This window comes from Channa argus, chromosome 8, assembly GCF_033026475.1.
Source record: "Channa argus isolate prfri chromosome 8, Channa argus male v1.0, whole genome shotgun sequence".
Classification (NCBI taxonomy): Eukaryota; Metazoa; Chordata; class Actinopteri; order Anabantiformes; family Channidae; genus Channa; species Channa argus.
In genome coordinates, this window is record NC_090204.1 from 11,858,044 (window position 1) to 11,874,365 (window position 16,322).

General features: G+C 39.7%; 3 protein-coding genes and 1 long non-coding RNA gene across 4 annotated transcripts; 2 read left to right on the plus strand and 2 right to left on the minus strand.

The window, feature by feature from the left end:
* The first annotated feature begins 1,321 nt into the window (after nucleotides 1-1,321).
* On the plus strand, nucleotides 1,322-2,854 carry timm13 (translocase of inner mitochondrial membrane 13 homolog (yeast)). Its single transcript, XM_067514080.1, has 3 exons — nucleotides 1,322-1,567; nucleotides 1,887-1,955; nucleotides 2,252-2,854. Exons 1-3 carry the CDS (start codon nucleotides 1,448-1,450, stop codon nucleotides 2,348-2,350), a joined length of 288 nt encoding a protein of 95 aa, XP_067370181.1. The 5' UTR covers nucleotides 1,322-1,447; the 3' UTR covers nucleotides 2,351-2,854.
* Nucleotides 2,561-12,084, minus strand: tmprss9 (transmembrane serine protease 9). Its single transcript, XM_067514079.1, has 16 exons — nucleotides 11,681-12,084; nucleotides 11,075-11,280; nucleotides 10,787-10,914; nucleotides 10,636-10,703; nucleotides 10,371-10,546; nucleotides 10,181-10,225; nucleotides 9,600-9,713; nucleotides 9,275-9,440; nucleotides 8,830-9,104; nucleotides 6,924-7,066; nucleotides 6,189-6,468; nucleotides 5,901-6,014; nucleotides 5,661-5,829; nucleotides 5,166-5,431; nucleotides 4,849-4,985; nucleotides 2,561-4,240 (listed from the first exon to the last, which is right to left on the minus strand). Exons 2-16 carry the CDS (start codon nucleotides 11,196-11,198, stop codon nucleotides 4,079-4,081), a joined length of 2,367 nt encoding a protein of 788 aa, XP_067370180.1. The 5' UTR covers nucleotides 11,199-11,280; nucleotides 11,681-12,084; the 3' UTR covers nucleotides 2,561-4,078.
* On the plus strand, nucleotides 5,304-7,214 carry LOC137132045 (uncharacterized). The gene is made up of 3 exons (XR_010915063.1): nucleotides 5,304-5,443; nucleotides 6,264-6,483; nucleotides 6,951-7,214. It is a non-coding gene; the product is annotated as an uncharacterized lncRNA (long non-coding RNA).
* Nucleotides 12,085-13,255: 1,171 nt separating the features above from the next.
* lsm7 (LSM7 homolog, U6 small nuclear RNA and mRNA degradation associated) lies at nucleotides 13,256-16,322 on the minus strand. The gene is made up of 4 exons (XM_067513467.1): nucleotides 16,239-16,322; nucleotides 15,903-15,993; nucleotides 15,167-15,238; nucleotides 13,256-13,718 (listed from the first exon to the last, which is right to left on the minus strand). Exons 1-4 carry the CDS (start codon nucleotides 16,242-16,244, stop codon nucleotides 13,576-13,578), a joined length of 312 nt encoding a protein of 103 aa, XP_067369568.1. The 5' UTR covers nucleotides 16,245-16,322; the 3' UTR covers nucleotides 13,256-13,575.

The window sequence follows — 16,322 nt, forward strand, 5'->3', positions numbered from 1 at the left end:
TTTAACCCAGCCCCCTCTCCTCCCCTCATTCAGCCCTATGGCTTGAAGCCAACTGGTCTCAAAATGTGTGTGTGTGTGTGTGTGTGTAGATGGGTGTTTCAGTTGGTTTGTGGGTACATTTTAGTTGGACACCATTGTTGTGTGGGGTCTTTTGTCTTCTTGTCTTCTGAGGTTTAGAGTTGGTTATGTGGTTTATGTTAGAATTAGGTTAAGTTTAGAGTAAAGGACTAGATCTAGTGTCCTTAGGTGTCCGGTGTGTGTGTATCTGCATGTGTGTGGCTGCAAGCATTTTGTAGCCAGTCATTAATTACTCTTATGCAGGCACGCCACTAATCAGACCCCCCACAACTATTTCTCTCTGTAGCAAATGATTCACAGAGTGTCAGCTTAGATGACAGTAACGGTCACTCCATTGTTGTCTGCAGACTCACTGTACTAAGTTTTTGTTCACTCAAGGCAGGTGGTCTTCATGAGGTCATCTTTATCTGAAACATAAGCACAGGGGTCCTTGGGGGGCTCACTCTCGTGTCCAGGCCTCAGTACCAAACAATGCACACTTTCTATTTCTATAGTAGGCGCCTACTTTCATTGCAGTTTCAATTTAAAGGAAAGATTTATTTATGCAGGAAATGTGACCACTGTGGGCAAGTTGGTAAAACAACTTTACAACAGCCCTAAAATCGCTGACTGAACAGCAATGACATATAATCATGCAGCAGATAAAAAGAGTATGGCTCTCCCTCCTAAAAGCATGCATATGGTTATTTGGAATAATTATTATAGTTCCATTGTGTATATTAGTCCTTGCATTAATTTATTTTTTTGACTGAATCACAGCAGATGTAACAATCTTAAAATGGTACTTTACAACAATAATGTATGCTACAATTGCTACAGTTTTGAATGTTTACAACTACAAATGTATAAACCCATAGTCTTATTCTAACAAAATGTACGTTTAAAGGATTGACATTTAAAGAAAACCTTCTTTGTTAATATCTGAAGGGTCCTGTTGGCAGCTTACTAGGAAATGCTGTTTGCTGTCATAGCAGAATTGATTGGAGTATACCGCCACCGCGTGGTAAACATTCAAGTTTCCATCACCTTCGCACACGAGCACTTCGTTTGAGGAAGAGGAGAGGCGTGTGTTGCCTGAGTATGTCAAAATATTATAAAGATATTATATTCACGAATATAAATAGATCCTTTGCTTTCTGACAGTCGTGCAATTGTCTGTCTTTTAAGCACTACAACTCGACAGCGCCAACGCAGCAAAAACTACATTTCCCATGAGGCGAATTATTCTCTGCGGAAATGACGTATGCACCCATCCGCCGCTGTCAAGGGCATCGAAAACCAACGTTAGCCAAGCCGAACTGTGGCTGCTCGCACGTGCATTTAAAGAAACGCGATAAAAGTGCAGTTTTCGGTAACGACTCAGGTAAAAATGGACGGGTTTGGCTCCGACTTCTCAGGAGGAGGATCCGGCGGTAAGGTGGACACCGGTATCATCATGGAGCAGGTCAAGGTCCAGATCGCGGTGGCTAACGCACAGGAGCTGTTGCAGGTAAATGAATGGGCACTGTTGCTAAGCTAGCTCGTCGTATTATCAGTGGTAAAGTGTATTAGTTGTGGTTGAACATAATAAATCCTGTCATAACGTTAAATAGAAGTATCGTCATGAATGTGCTGTCACATGAATGGAACTGAAATAACTATCTCACTAAAATGCAGTTGACACAACGTGAGGTCCAAAAACCCGTTGGGTTTTAAACCAATGGTGTATCCGTCTACAGGTTGATGCTGTGACCTGCAGTTTCTGCTGCAACTAAATACCTGTTATCGGTAATGACATACACTAATTATGAATTTGTCTTATGTTGCAGAGAATGACAGACAAATGCTTCAAGAAGTGCGTAGGGAAACCTGGAAGCACGCTGGACAACTCTGAGCAGGTATATTGGGCCATGCATGTAGACGTTTGTCTTTAAAAGTCGTTTGTCTTAAAGATTGTAACTTCTGTAACTAATATTTTTTTTTATTATACATAAGTGTCTATATAATGTCAAGTGAAAAACCACTGTTTCTAGCCTGTGTAATATATAGATTGGCTGCTGGTCTTTTTAACCAATTTTAATTGTGAAACAATAGTGTTAGATTATTTGCTAATGGACATGCTATTTGGCTATTTGGTTTGCTTAATTTCAGGGTTAATTATCAACATTAACACCCACTGCTTTTGTCCTCACAGAAATGTATTGCCATGTGTATGGACCGATATATGGACGCTTGGAACACTGTGTCCCGAACATACAACTCTAGGTTACAGAGAGAAAGGGCTCGTATGTGAATACGAACTGTCTTCACCCCTCCCTTCCTTGGGCCGCTGCTTACAGTGAAGAGCACGGCCCAATGGTGGAGGTCACAAGCTGTGCACAGGTGTGACACGACCGCAGCACGTAATCACCTGTTGTTATAATGCCTCACAGACAGGCAAACAAAGCCTATGGACCCTTGCCATAACAATAGCTCTATGGACATTTTCATTTTGCCCCAAAGGGAACAGTTCAGCAACAAAAGTATGTTAATGCTATATAAATTGACTTTCTCATTAAGCAATCATGCTTTGTTCTAAACTTCAGTGTGGACAGATTGATATTAGAATCTCCTATTTTGCCATTTTCAGTAAACGCGTGTTAGCCACATGTATGGTTTCTGGTGTACCCCAGTTCTCACATGTTGCATGCTGGAATATACTCTAGTCCTCAGTACCCCTGATTAGGAGTTTGCAAAATATTGTATTTATGTATTTACTACAATGTGGATTAAAAAGAAACAGTTTTATTCAGCCCAACATCATCCTGTTATCAAACTTAGGCAGAATCTGTCTTGTGGTCAACAGTTTGATAATTTGGACACAAATGTAAACTTGCATTTCTGAGTCACTACAGTTAACCAATTTTCAGCCATGTTCCAGTGTTTATTTTCCATCCATTTCATTGTAAATCTGTTTTTAAGAGTCATTTGTTCAAAAATAATAATAAAAAAAGCACAACGGGACCCATTAATAAACAAAACAGGCTTTGCTTGACTGCAAGACCTACTTAAAAGCACCAGGTAAAATTGAGAAGCATCTTGTTGTTCTCACATCTGTGATCCTAACATTCACAAGGCTTCAAACACTGCTATATCAAAGTACACCTGGAGAACAAAACAGTTTTGTCTGACCTGTTTTCCAGTTGTTACTCTATCTGCAGCCTACCACAGTAGCGGGCTTGTTTCAGCAGGGTCTGCCTTGCTGTGGACAAGGTAATGAACCTTTTTCAGCTTTGTGTGCACTGTTTGTCAGATGTCTGGGAACCTGTTTTTTTTCCTTCTATCCTTAGGAGTCTGAGAAGGGATTTAATAGCCGGAAAAGTCAATGAACATCATTTACACTGTGATTTGAGGTATGACTGTCCAAATGCACAGATTTCCATGAGGAGATCAATAAATCTTAAGTCTTATTATGGTGTATTAATCATTGCCACGAGTTGCCTTTATAAATACAAGTCGAAGGTGAATTCCTTTAAGGCTGATTTCAAAACCCCTTTTTCACAAAACTATTTCCCCAGAAATCCCTCACTTCTGTAACAATTATTAGATTGCATTTTTGTCTTATTTTTGAAGAATAGATACAAAGAAAGATACCCATAGATGAACCACACATATTCTGAACCCCACACAAAACTAGAAAAAACCCACAATGTACAGTATGTTTACTGGTTAGGAAAATAAATAACTGAAATAAATACTTTAATCATTCATTTGCTAGCAGGATGTCTGTAAGCTGCAGTTCAGGTTCCTCCTTAGTTCTTCAGTATATGTAGAAAGAGGCTGTCCCAGTTCACATGATTGCACAGTATCACAAACAGCACCTATGAAGAGTATGTCACACAGGTCAACACTGTGGAAATGAATCTGTGTGTGGCTTTTAGCATGACTTTAGTCCTCAGAGAGTACGATTTAATGGAGATGTATTAAGAAAGTCCATTGTTTCCACACAGTAATTTCTTTACGGGTAAAGCTGTTTGCCTCTTCAGAAAGGCAGGTAAGCAGATATCCATTTCCTGACAGATGTCACACGAGTGTAAACCCCTGGAAAACCAGTTCGCCCACATCCATGTCCCCAGCTGGTCACTCCAGCAATAAACCACTGGCCAGAGAGCTGCCGACAAGTCAATGGCCCTCCAGAGTCACCCTGAATGATAGAATGGACAGAATGATATGTAAAAAGAGCAAGGTTATTGTTTAGTTAGAAATTAAAATGAGTTCAGTACTTCAAGTTTCCATAAAGGGTAAGAAAGACACAGCAGGTACTAAGAGAATGTCACTTGGATTGCTGCTAAGATGCCAGGTGCTTTGACCGAGACAGGAATGCATGTGGGTTTCCTTACATAAGCAGATTACAGAGAGGGAGCAGGTGAGAAGGGAGGCTCTGTATTTTTAGGAAAGAAAATCTCAACTCCCCCATTAGATAAGCATCTTTTACAGAATTGCGGCAACGTTTTGAACAAGCAACACAGTTTTTGCAGCATAATCGCAAGTAATATCTGGACTAGAATTTTAAGTCATAATTTGAACTCCTACAAACCTCTACTGAGCAAAGGGCAAGATTTACTTTTTTATGACTTGGTTAACCATGCACTGTAATGGGACTTATGTCCCAGAGCCTGAGGACTAGTGTAATCATGCTCTACGATCTTACTGCTCAGATGCTGCCAAGGCTGCATCACCCAGATATCTGGGCAATTTCTTGGATAAAGAAAAAGGTATTTCTGTCTCAGATTAAACTTTAGAGCATCTTACCAAACAGGTGTCTCTGCCTCCCTCCATGTAACCAGCACACATCATGTTAGTAGTCAACACGTCTCCATACGACTGCTGGCAGTGTGTCTGGTCAATGAGTTTCACTGGTGCTTTCTGCAGCAGATTGGTCAATGAACCTGTGAAAGTGGTAACCAACATTAATTGGTATTAATTTTCACAGTTTTTTAGGGGTATAACAGCGTGAAAACTTTTGTTGTTTTTAGTTGCTTTCAGGAATATTTTCTACTTCCAGTTAGTTATTATAACCTTTTTATAATGCAAATTAATGCTTGTTGGCTAAATGGCTTGTCTCTCACCTCCTTCTCTCATGGACCCCCAGCCTGTGATGTAGCACTCTGCATTTTTTAGGAAGTGGTGCACTGGTGAAGGCAGACAGACAGACTGGATGGTGTAGGAGATGGGGGCAGGAACAGCCAGTTCCAACAGAGCCACATCAATGTCCATGTTGGTGCCATTGAAATCTGGGTGGATGATAACCCTCTGGATAGGAATGACCAGGGCTCCTACCCCAGAGCGGAGCACAGATCCCAGGCTCACAGCCCAGTTACTGGGGCCAGGATCACTGTTTGTTTGGGTAATTAAAGACTGTTATATTATTTCAGACTCAGTGTTTCTAGACATTACATTTTTTTTGTGAGGTTTAGTTTATAAGCTACAATGCTGTACAGAAGAGTATAATTTGATGCATGGTCTGTATGATTTTTAATGTACTGCTATGCTAAATGAAGCACTTTCAGTAGGTTTGTGAGGTGAAATTCAGTGTATGTGTACAGTGTATTAATACACATTACCTTTTGAGGCAGTGTGCTGCTGTGAGTAACCATTTTTTATGAATGAGTGTAGCACCACAGCGATGAAGTCTTTGGTACTGGAGACTGCCGATCCAAGGCCACTCCCCCCTTCGAGCTGTTACTCCACCCACTATTCTATGGGAGCCCAACGCAGGACGCACACCGCAATCTAAAACAAATACCCACCTTAGAAGTACATACTTTAAATATGGTGTATACTGACCTTTATTATTAACTTACCACAGTTTCTTTCATCTTCCTGGTTGGGGCAGTCGGGGACTCCATCACACTCTGGGTTGATCTTGCTGATGCAGGAGGTGGTGCTACACTGAAAGTTTTCACTGCAGTTTAAGCCTGAAAAACACGATGGACAAAAGAACACGGTTATTAGTCTACAATAGAAATTATTTATACAGTATCTGTATCTGACTTCGTTAGCTCATCTTTGTGTGCAGTAACTGGTGAATGTTCGTCTCAGTTACAACTAACTTCAGTTGTCAGTTGCTTTGTGCTTTGACCTGACATTACCAGATAGTGGTGGTGCAGAAGGCACATCCATGGCTATGGGCACTAGTGGATTGTTAAAACTCCTTTCTGTCACAGTAGGTGCCACTGTGGGAACATGCTGGGAGTAATCACGAACCAAGCTGGGATCTGCGTAGCTCAGAATCCAGTTGCGGAGCTTTGTTACTCGAGAATATACTCCAGGCTTGTTGATCTGTGCACAGCCCACACCCCAGCTCACCACGCCAGCCAGGAAAAACCTCCCTGGAGCTGCCTCACACACCAGGGGCCCTCCAGAATCACCCTGAAAGGAAAACATGTAAACACTGCTTTTCATATATATTGGATCTTTTTTCCACATTTTTTGTCGAAAATTGTGACGATTCAGTAAAGGGATATTGGATAAATGGTCATGTCTCCATAAATTATTTTTTTTTATAAGATAACACAAATCACTACCAGTTTAGCAGTTACTGTGCAAGCGATTTGGACATTTCTGTCATGAGATTAATTATTTGTATAAATATTTTGTACTTTGGAGTTTGAAATTACCAGCATCTTGTTATTTTAAGGTTTAAATAACAAAGTACACCTGAAAGCCTTTACTTTTAGGGTGGAACCAGCTGCTTACTGTACCAGATTCTTTGTGTATGTATATAAATTCTGCCTCAAGACTAGAAAGCCATGTAAGACAATGTAAATTAAGAGCTCATGCTATTCTAAGTAAATCATTCATTAAACTGCAAAACTAACACTGACCTGACATGAATCCACCTTGCCCTGCAGGAACCCAGCACACATCATGTTCTGAGTAACAGCGCCATTGTACACAGAGGATTTATTGCACACCTTGGAGTCGATGATTTTCACCACCGCCTTCTGCAGTGTGGGAGGCACGTCGGCTGAACACAATATAGCATAGGACTGAATCACTCAACATTCACAAGGATCATATTTCAGTGAATGTGTAGTCCCAATGCAGAGTCATGCAAATATTTGAGATTCATAGTTAGATTCAGTACTTTTCAAAAATATGAAGATGTTGTGTACAACCCCAATTCCAAAAAAGTTGGGAAGATGTGTAAAATGTAAATGAAAAAACAATGCAATGATTTGCAAATCTCATCAACCCATGTTTTTTTCACAATAGAACATAAACAACATGTCGGATGTTGAAACTGAGACATTTTACCATTTCAAAGAAAATATTAGCTCATTTTGAATTTGATGGCAGCAACACATCTCAAAAAAGTTGAAAGAGGGTGATGCTTACCATTGTGTAGCGTCCCCTCTTCCTTTAACAATTGTCTGTAAACATCTGGGAAGTGAGGAGACTAGTTGCTGGAGTTTTAGGAGAGAAATGTGGTCCCATTCTTGTTCAATGTAGGATTCTAGCTGCTCAACAGTCCTGATGTGCACAATGTTTTCTATTAGGAAAGTTCTAGAATGCAGGCAGGCCAGATCAGCACCAGGACTCTTCTCCTGCAAAGCCACGATATTGTGATGGATGCAGTTTGTGTACGTTGTGTGGGTGGCATATGTTGCTCTAAAACCTCAAAGTACTTCTCAGCATTGATGGTGCCTTTCCAGAGGTGTAAGCTGCTCACGCAATAGGCACTAATGCACCCCCATACCATCAGTGATGCAGGCTTTTGAACTGTCCGCTGATAACAAGCTGGATGGTCCCTCTCCTCTTTAGTCCACAGGAAACGGCGCCCATAGTTTCCAAAAATTAATATTAATATGACGATATAACAGTTTTCCATTTTGTCTCAGAACCCGGCAGCATTTCTGGATCCTTTTTACATCGGGCTTCTTACAGCTTTAATATACACTTGTGGATTGCACAGCAAACTGTGTTCAGACAGTGATTTCTGGAAGTGTTTCTGAGCGTAGAGAATCATGCCTGTTTTTAATGCATTGCCGCCTGAGGGCCTGAAGATCATGTGCATCTAGTTTTGACCGTTGGTCTTGTCACATGTGCAAAAAGATTCCTCCTGATTCTCTGAATCTTTTGATGATATCACATACTGTAGATGGTGGGATAATCAAAGTCTTCGCAATTTTACATTGAGGAACATTTTTCTGAAATTGTTCCAGAATTAGTTAGCAGAGTCGCAGATTTGTGAACATCCACCCATCTTTACATTCAAGAGGCTCTGTCTCTATGAAATGCTCCTTTTATACCCAGCCAAGGTATTGACCTGTTCCCAATTAACCTAATTAGTTTTCAAATGCTCCTCCATTTGTTTTGGACTTCCAACTTTTTTGAGATGTGTTGCTGCCATCAAATTCAATAACATCAAATATTTACCAGTAAATTATGAAATGTCTCAGTTTCTTTTTGGAATTGGGTTTGTAAATCTAAAACAAGTACCGTAAGAGAGGACAGAGATATTTGACTAGATGTGGAAGGTTATACCCATTTCTGAATATTCTAAATAAACATGGAATGTTTGCTTTTTTTGCTATCCACCCATAACTTTTTTATGGAAAAATAATGGCAGAGGGCTCTAAAAGTCACCCCCCCCAAAAAAATATAATAAAGTTGATGCCATTAAATTGGAATAAAGGAAAAATTTGATAACTCTCTGTATGACTTAGATCTCTCAATTAATTCCTTATCTGATTTTGTGTTCAGGTTTGTTCTTGCTGGCTGACTTACTGGTATATTGGTTTAATGCACCCCACCCCGACACCATACAGCTCTGGCCGGGAACATAGACGTGAGACGGAGAAGGCAAGCAGATAGGTTGGATGTAAGAGCTGAAGGTGAGCGGGGTGTCCAGCTCCAGCACAGTTACATCGCTGTCAGTGGTCATGGGGTTGTAGTCTGGAGACACAATTAGTGATTTAATGTTAATCACTTTAGACTGTGACTCCTCACCACCAACCAGTCTGGCCCCCACCAGGGCGGTCCATTCTCTGGAGATATTGTTTCTAATAACAGAAAAGAGAGATAAAAAAGAAAATATATAAGATTTACAATAGTAGATAATAGCACAGTGATACAAATCTATTTAACGCTTCACTGTTTAGGATATTAATATAATATAGATTAATACAATACATAAGTCTTCACTAATTTGGAAATTGTAACTGCTGCCTACCTCTCAAAGCAGTGTGCTGCACTGACCAGCCAGCGTTTGTTGATAATGGAGGCTCCACAGGTGTGGCGTCCATTGAGCCTAAGACTGACCTGCCATGGCAGTTCTCCTTGTCGAGCATCCTCACCACCCACAATTCGAGTCTCCATTGCAGGACGTGTCCCACAGGCTGAAGCGGAGAGTGGGTTGATGTGGTTTGGATGCAGAAGCAGCAATGATCATTTTTCTTATGTCACTAAGCTCAAATATGACATGTCAGTGCAAGTATATTCTGCTGCTGCAGTTTGTCGTAACAATGAGCAAAAACAAAACTTCAAAAGTCACATACCACAGTGAGCTTCATCAGATCGATCTGCACAGTCAAAAATGAAATCACACTCTGGATTTAACTTGGTTACGCATTCTCCATTGTCACAAGTGAAAGTGCTGTCAGGACACCCGCCTGGAGAGTTTAACGTATAGATAAATGCTAAGAATATAATGTGCAAAAGTTTAGAGGAGATAATGAGAAGTTAGGAATAAAAGAAAATGGTGCCAAACAATACGCAATATTGATGACTATTTGAATTCAGATGACTCAAGTGATTGTCATTTTGTTAATAAAAGCAGAAAAATAATTGTCCCTAAATGTTTGAAAAGAAACATGTATAACTAAATACACAGTTTGAAAACCGACTGGATTAGATGAAAACGTGCACATAACTCATGAAACAAAGCTGTTTTTCCTGAGTGATGAACATTTGAGCTGTTGCATGTTCGTAGTTTTACAGGAGCAGCGTTGATGCGTGGAATGTGCATTTGTATGCAGTTACAATAACAATAAGTCAAACTATATGGAACGAGCAACACACAAAGCAGGTGTAAACAAAACCTAATATTTCCAGGTACAATTAGGCATAAGTAACTCACCTGTCATCTCATTTCCAATAGCATAAAATGATTTTCCACTAGCTCCTGAGAATGAGGAGAAATCAAAACATTAGATCCTCTGAGCACCACTGAACAAACAATGCACAACTATGGAATCTCTGTGTCATCCCCCACAACACACATCCACTCGTAGGGCCACAGTCAACTGATGACGGTACAGTTTTACTACCCAGTAAGATGATAGCACTGGTCTGTCCAAATTCTGGCACTTCCAGCGGCTTTTTGTGCAATGATGTGCTGAGCCCTGCTCTCAGCAAGTCCTGAACAAAGTTGTCTGAATACTGCTGGACCTTAGACAGCCTGAAGACCAGTCTGACTGTTGCCATCACATCACCATTAATGTTACTGGAAATGCAGTAAAAACAGGAAATGTTGTTCTTCTAGATGCTTTTTGCTCAAAGTAAATTATTCACTTCCACTGAGCTTACACTTACCCATAGGCAACAATACCACAGTCGATGTAGTGATGGGATATTGATGAGGCAGTGAAGACATTTTTAATCTGTAAAAAAGTGAGAGTGAAAAATTGGTTGCGCATTTTAAAGGAAACAATAGCTTCCTACCACAGTGACGGTCAGGACTAACCTTATTATTTAAAACGGAGGACAGGACAATGTAAAATGCAGAGTTCTGATTCTGCAAAACAGGATCATACTTCAGACCTTTCAGCTCTACTGTCTCCATGAAATAATGCTGCTCCTGCACCAGGAATGCTGGTGAAAAGAGAGGAGAAATAGTGAACACATAAATAGAAAAGAAGAGAGAAATAATAGTTTAATTGATCAGTTTGAAAACTTCCATTGTCACAAAATATTCACTGTTTTTAAAGTTCTACAATTTGTGTGGTGAAACAGATATTCTCTCTAGACTCACCAATCAGAAGACCAACAAAGACTCCTATAAAGAGGAAGAAGAGGAGCGCTGCAAGGAGGGTGCTCCTGTAGCAATTATAGGAAGAAGACCACGGCCCCCCTCCTCCATCCTTCTTCACCTCCATGTTGGATTCACAGCACCAACTTCACAATTCACATTCCACTGTCTACAGTATTATTATGTCCAACAGATGAAATGATTCAGGCCTGGTAAGAATATGGTAATAACTATTCTGTAATTACTGGGTATACTCTTAAAATTGTTAAAGACACAGGATAATATAAACTTAGATTGAAATGTCATTGGTGGACTCGTTATATAGAACTATGCTACAGGCAGGTCTGGACAATCGGATGAATAATTTCACAATTAAGAGGTCATAATGTGTTTTTAAATTAATATCACATACATAGTATACACTATATAAATGTATATACTGTATAAATGTAGAGAAAAGTTTACAAACTTTTTTTTTTTTTACGGACAAGATGGAAATGATTCGATACACTGGATCAGAGCAAAATACGTGTGGTGTGACTCCAGGTTCATCACTGTGTGGGACATTAAAACAATACAGGCTTTATGTTCTGAAGCAAACTCACTCACCTCGCTCTTGTCGCAAGCCTCTGAACACTGACATTCACCATACCCCGCAGTTCTCACTGAAGGACTTGGCGCACACGGGAATATGGACATGGATGAAAGAAGACGACGGACAGCAGCAAGAGCTCCGCTATTTGTTTCACCTGTCAGGGGGCGTGCCGCGACCGTCACGCAAGTAACTCACCTTTTGAGTTTACTTTAGGTGATCGACCCTCCTCACATCGGTCCTAAACCCTTAGGTTACACCCAGATGTACACAGGCATTTCTAACGTCACCTTAATCCCCCCATGTTCTTCAGATGAACAATAAGCATCCACAAGTTATTTACAGCAAGTTGGGGAAAGCTCTTGCCGGATAAAAGGGTTCAGTGGAGCTCCATACCCCCTTTAGTTGCTGCTTGTCCGTGCTCCACTGACACAGAGACTGAGCAGCAGAGGAGGGGCCAAGGCTCCTGGAATTCTTTGCTTTTTACTTCTAGCCGAAAGACCAGGTGAAGCCATAAGGTTTCTTTCACCAGGATTATAGCCTCTCTAATCCGTTCAGTTGCGTTTACTGATTTAATTGACCTAGTGCACTGAGGTTAACAGTGCGAAAGCAAATTATATTACATAAATTCCATCTGTTTTCTTCTTTAATTCGATTATAACTAACTGTATGTTGTAAGCCTAATCACAAATTTGAATAATGCTATGATGAAGAGCAATATTGACCCCGCTTCAGTTTGCTTTGTTCACTACAAACGTTTATTTGAATTTTAATTGTTGCTTTAAAGTGATCTTTTCATTTTTAAGTACATACACACATGGATTGTACATTCTGGCGGATTGCATATATAACCTCTCAAATCAGCTTGTGAGGAAACAAGTTGGTTTACTTACATCACTCCCCCACCCTGCTTAAACCACCTCCAACACAAAGAACTTATTACTACAAAAAGATCTTTGTCAGTGTGCAGAAAAGCTTGAATGGCTCATCTTCACAAACACACACACTCCCTTATGCTCTAAAAACAATTAAAGAGCAAAATCCTATTATTACATAAAAAAAACAAGGATGGCACCTCAGTCATTACAGTGGCATATCAACAGACTGTTCACATGGCTCAGTAGGCACAAATGGTAGGTGGATATGCTGTTCAAAAGTTCTGAAGCAGTTGACCAGTTTAGAAAATAATGACATCCTTTATCTGTCTATCCATTATCTAAACTGCTTAACCTATTAAGGGTTGCAGGCGTGCTGGAGCTGATCCCAGCAATTTTAGGTGGGTAACACCGGGGACAAGTCTTTTATGCACATTTATAAACTAGCAGTATACTTAGCTTGCATAGACAGTATGACTTTAACCATAACATGCTGTGTGTTTTTTGTACTGCCCACATATGGTTGCAAGGATGCTGACTTGCACTCAAGGCTGCAGCTGAGCCATTCATAAAAAAACAAAACAAAACATCTGTGTTGAATTGCTGCATCTCTCTGAATGCTACTTAAAATTTTTCCTACTAGATTTCCTACTTCTTCATCTATACATCAAGTGAACGTCCTAAGTTAAAAAACAGGACAAAACAAGACTTCGGACCCAACGTACATTTTCATTTATTTTCTTATCAAAAAACAACAAAGAATAGTAAAAAGTTTACTTATTCTGCTAAAAGGAAAACGGTACAATTAACACTTCCTAAACTTCTGGGCTCTTTACAACTCAAATCTCTACAAATTTGCACACCACAGACAGAAACAAAATGAGGTGCTTGTGCCCTTTTGACGATCAACTTATGACTTTTAAACAACTGAAATTTGCTATTTTGTATGCATTATTGTTGTGATTAAAACAACTTAAAAAAATAACAAAAATCTCAAAATGTTCAAGTGTGATTATGGTCGTGTGGCAGACTGCGTGTTAGCCGTCCTGTTGCTGTATGAACGGGTTTGGTATGGCCTCCATGCCGTCCTGAGGACAGATTAGTACTACGGAGGTTCCTCTGCAAACCACAAGCCCCAGCTGCCTAGTGTCTTCTGTCAGCTTCAGTTGGTCATCTGGATCTGGAATTTTATTTATTTATATTTACAGAAACATGTAAGCTTAAGCTGAAAGTGTTTCATTATTTTAAATCAATCAGTTCTTACAGAATTTATTATAGAACACATTTCTTGGCATGACACTTATTCACTGAGTCTATAGGAAAACCACTTTGTAAGTGCATCTCCTTTGACTTTCACAATAATGAACAACAACTGCAGTTTGGCAGACAACAGTACATTTGACTTAACTGCATTTTACCACGATGACAATTGTAGTATGGCATTAAAAGCTACAATAATTTAAGTAAGTTATATGACTCTCCCCCACGCAACCTCTGCTTGGGTGCACCATGCTCTGCCCCATGCTTCAGGTAGTTTTCATTGATAAATTTCAATAAAGAAAAACTTGCAAAACTTTGAAGTTGAAAAACATTGAAATAGAGCACATACACTATATTGCCAAAAGTATTAGCTCACCTGTCTTTAGACCCATATGAACTTTAGTGCCATCCCATTCTTAATCCATAGAGTTTAATATGACGTCGGCCCACCCTTTGCAGCTATAACAGCTTCAACTCTTCTGGGAAGGCTTTCCACGAAGTTTAGGAGCGTGTTTATGAAATACATAATACACAGTGCTCGCAGTCTTCGCTCTAATTCATCCCAAAGGTGTTCTATCGGGTTGAGCTCAGGACTCTGTGCAGGCCAGTCAAGTTCTTCCACACCAAACTCACTCATCCATGTCTTCATGGACCTTGCTTTGTGCACCTGCATTAATTTATTTGGATGGGTGAGCGAATACTTCTGGCAGTATAGTGTATCTCTGCACTGTTGCCAGTGCTGATCAATGAGTCTGAATCACAATAGATTTTGTCACCACCTCTCCACATTATGCAGGGTTGCATTAGCTGCAGTTGTACTTGTACTCATTTCAACAAATACTTTACAGGAAGAACTGTTTAAGCTTTTATGATACAGAAAACTATTGGCTAACATTACACAATCATATTTTAAAGATGAATTTTGCATTACCCTCAAAAGATTGAAAAGAGAGACTATCATTTACCCATGTTTTCTCATGTTTAGCAGACTAGACAAGGTAGTAGTGTATTACTGCCACCGTATCACAGGCATGATCACCTGCACTTTGAAAAAGTGTTTCCAATAGTCCTGCACTTAGTAGTTTGAACTGGTTTTATTTTTCACTAATCATTGGTTGTGTTTAGGTGTTATTGATATGACTAGACTGGGTAAGGCTTTAAATTAGTTTAAGGGAAACAGAAACAAGGGGACACAGCACCAGGTATGCGTTGGTTGTGTCTTGTATTGTCTCTCCAAATCTTTTATTTTGCTCTTAATTGTGTCAATTAAAAAGAAAAACTAATTTTCCCCAATGAAAATATTTCTTCCCCCCAACTGTGTCCTAAATATTTAACAGCAACCACCAAGGAGAGTTTGTATCAACTTACCACGCATATACTCGATTGTGCCGTCAAGTACCAGGTTCAACAGAGGATCAAATCCCTTCAGGACACCGCTGGCTGAAATACAGAGTGTTGCATTATTCAGAATAAATTCAATGAGTGTGTCTTATGTCTCTATAAGATTGTTCTTGCTTTCTGCTTGTCTTGAGGATTGAGGATCAATGTCTGAGTAGCTATAAGTGAGAATCAAGATCATCCTATATTGGGGACCTGTTGCTAATTGTTTGCTGCAGCACTGTTAATGTGCAGCAACCTAAACACTATGAATTAAGACAATCTGAAAATCAATCTAGCAAAATCATTTTTAATCAATCACACTGAAGGGTATCTTGTTAGTTGTGATCTATGCAAGTCAAACTATGAATTTATATCTTGATAAACAGTGTCGTTTTCACCAGAAAACAAAGTTGTTTTCCAGAAATAAAGAGATATTAGCATAAAAAGAAAAGTGCATCTATGGCTGTTCTCGGCTTCCGTATGATTGAGCTGAGCAGCAGTCATGAGAAACAGACATCGATGCACATGTCACAAGAAAGAAAGTCTTATGTCTTTAAGAACACATTTCTCTCTCCTCGTGTCTTTTTCATGCATCCCTAAACTATAGTATTAGGTGGGATTAAGCCGCAAAGACAATAAGATTGAGGGACTTAGTTATACCCAATGACTTCATGGGAAACAACTGTTTTCTTTGGTTAAACTAGCGTTAGCAAATTGCACATACCTTCTCGTCCACCTTGAAACTTTACACGAATTGGCTTGTCGATGTATTTTGACAAGTCGAATATACTCTCCTTTTTCTTCTTTTCTTTATCCTATAAGGGACATAAGAACATTATTGTAAATTACACGTAAGCTAGCCGCTCACACACAACGTTAGCTTCACTTGGCTAGCTACATTAGCACATTCAAACAACCGCCATAAGCTACTTTTAAACAACTGTTCTGTATCTAAGATGATGGTGGGAATAAACCGTTGTAGACATAAACATGCATTATATTTTAATATGTGCAAAAACAAAACGATAATTGAATGAACGCGACAATCATACGAACTCACCGCCATGTTAGCTGTGTGACACGGAAGTTAAACTGTGACCTCAGAAACGTTCCACCAATCAAATCGAGCGCCGGTGGCTGACGT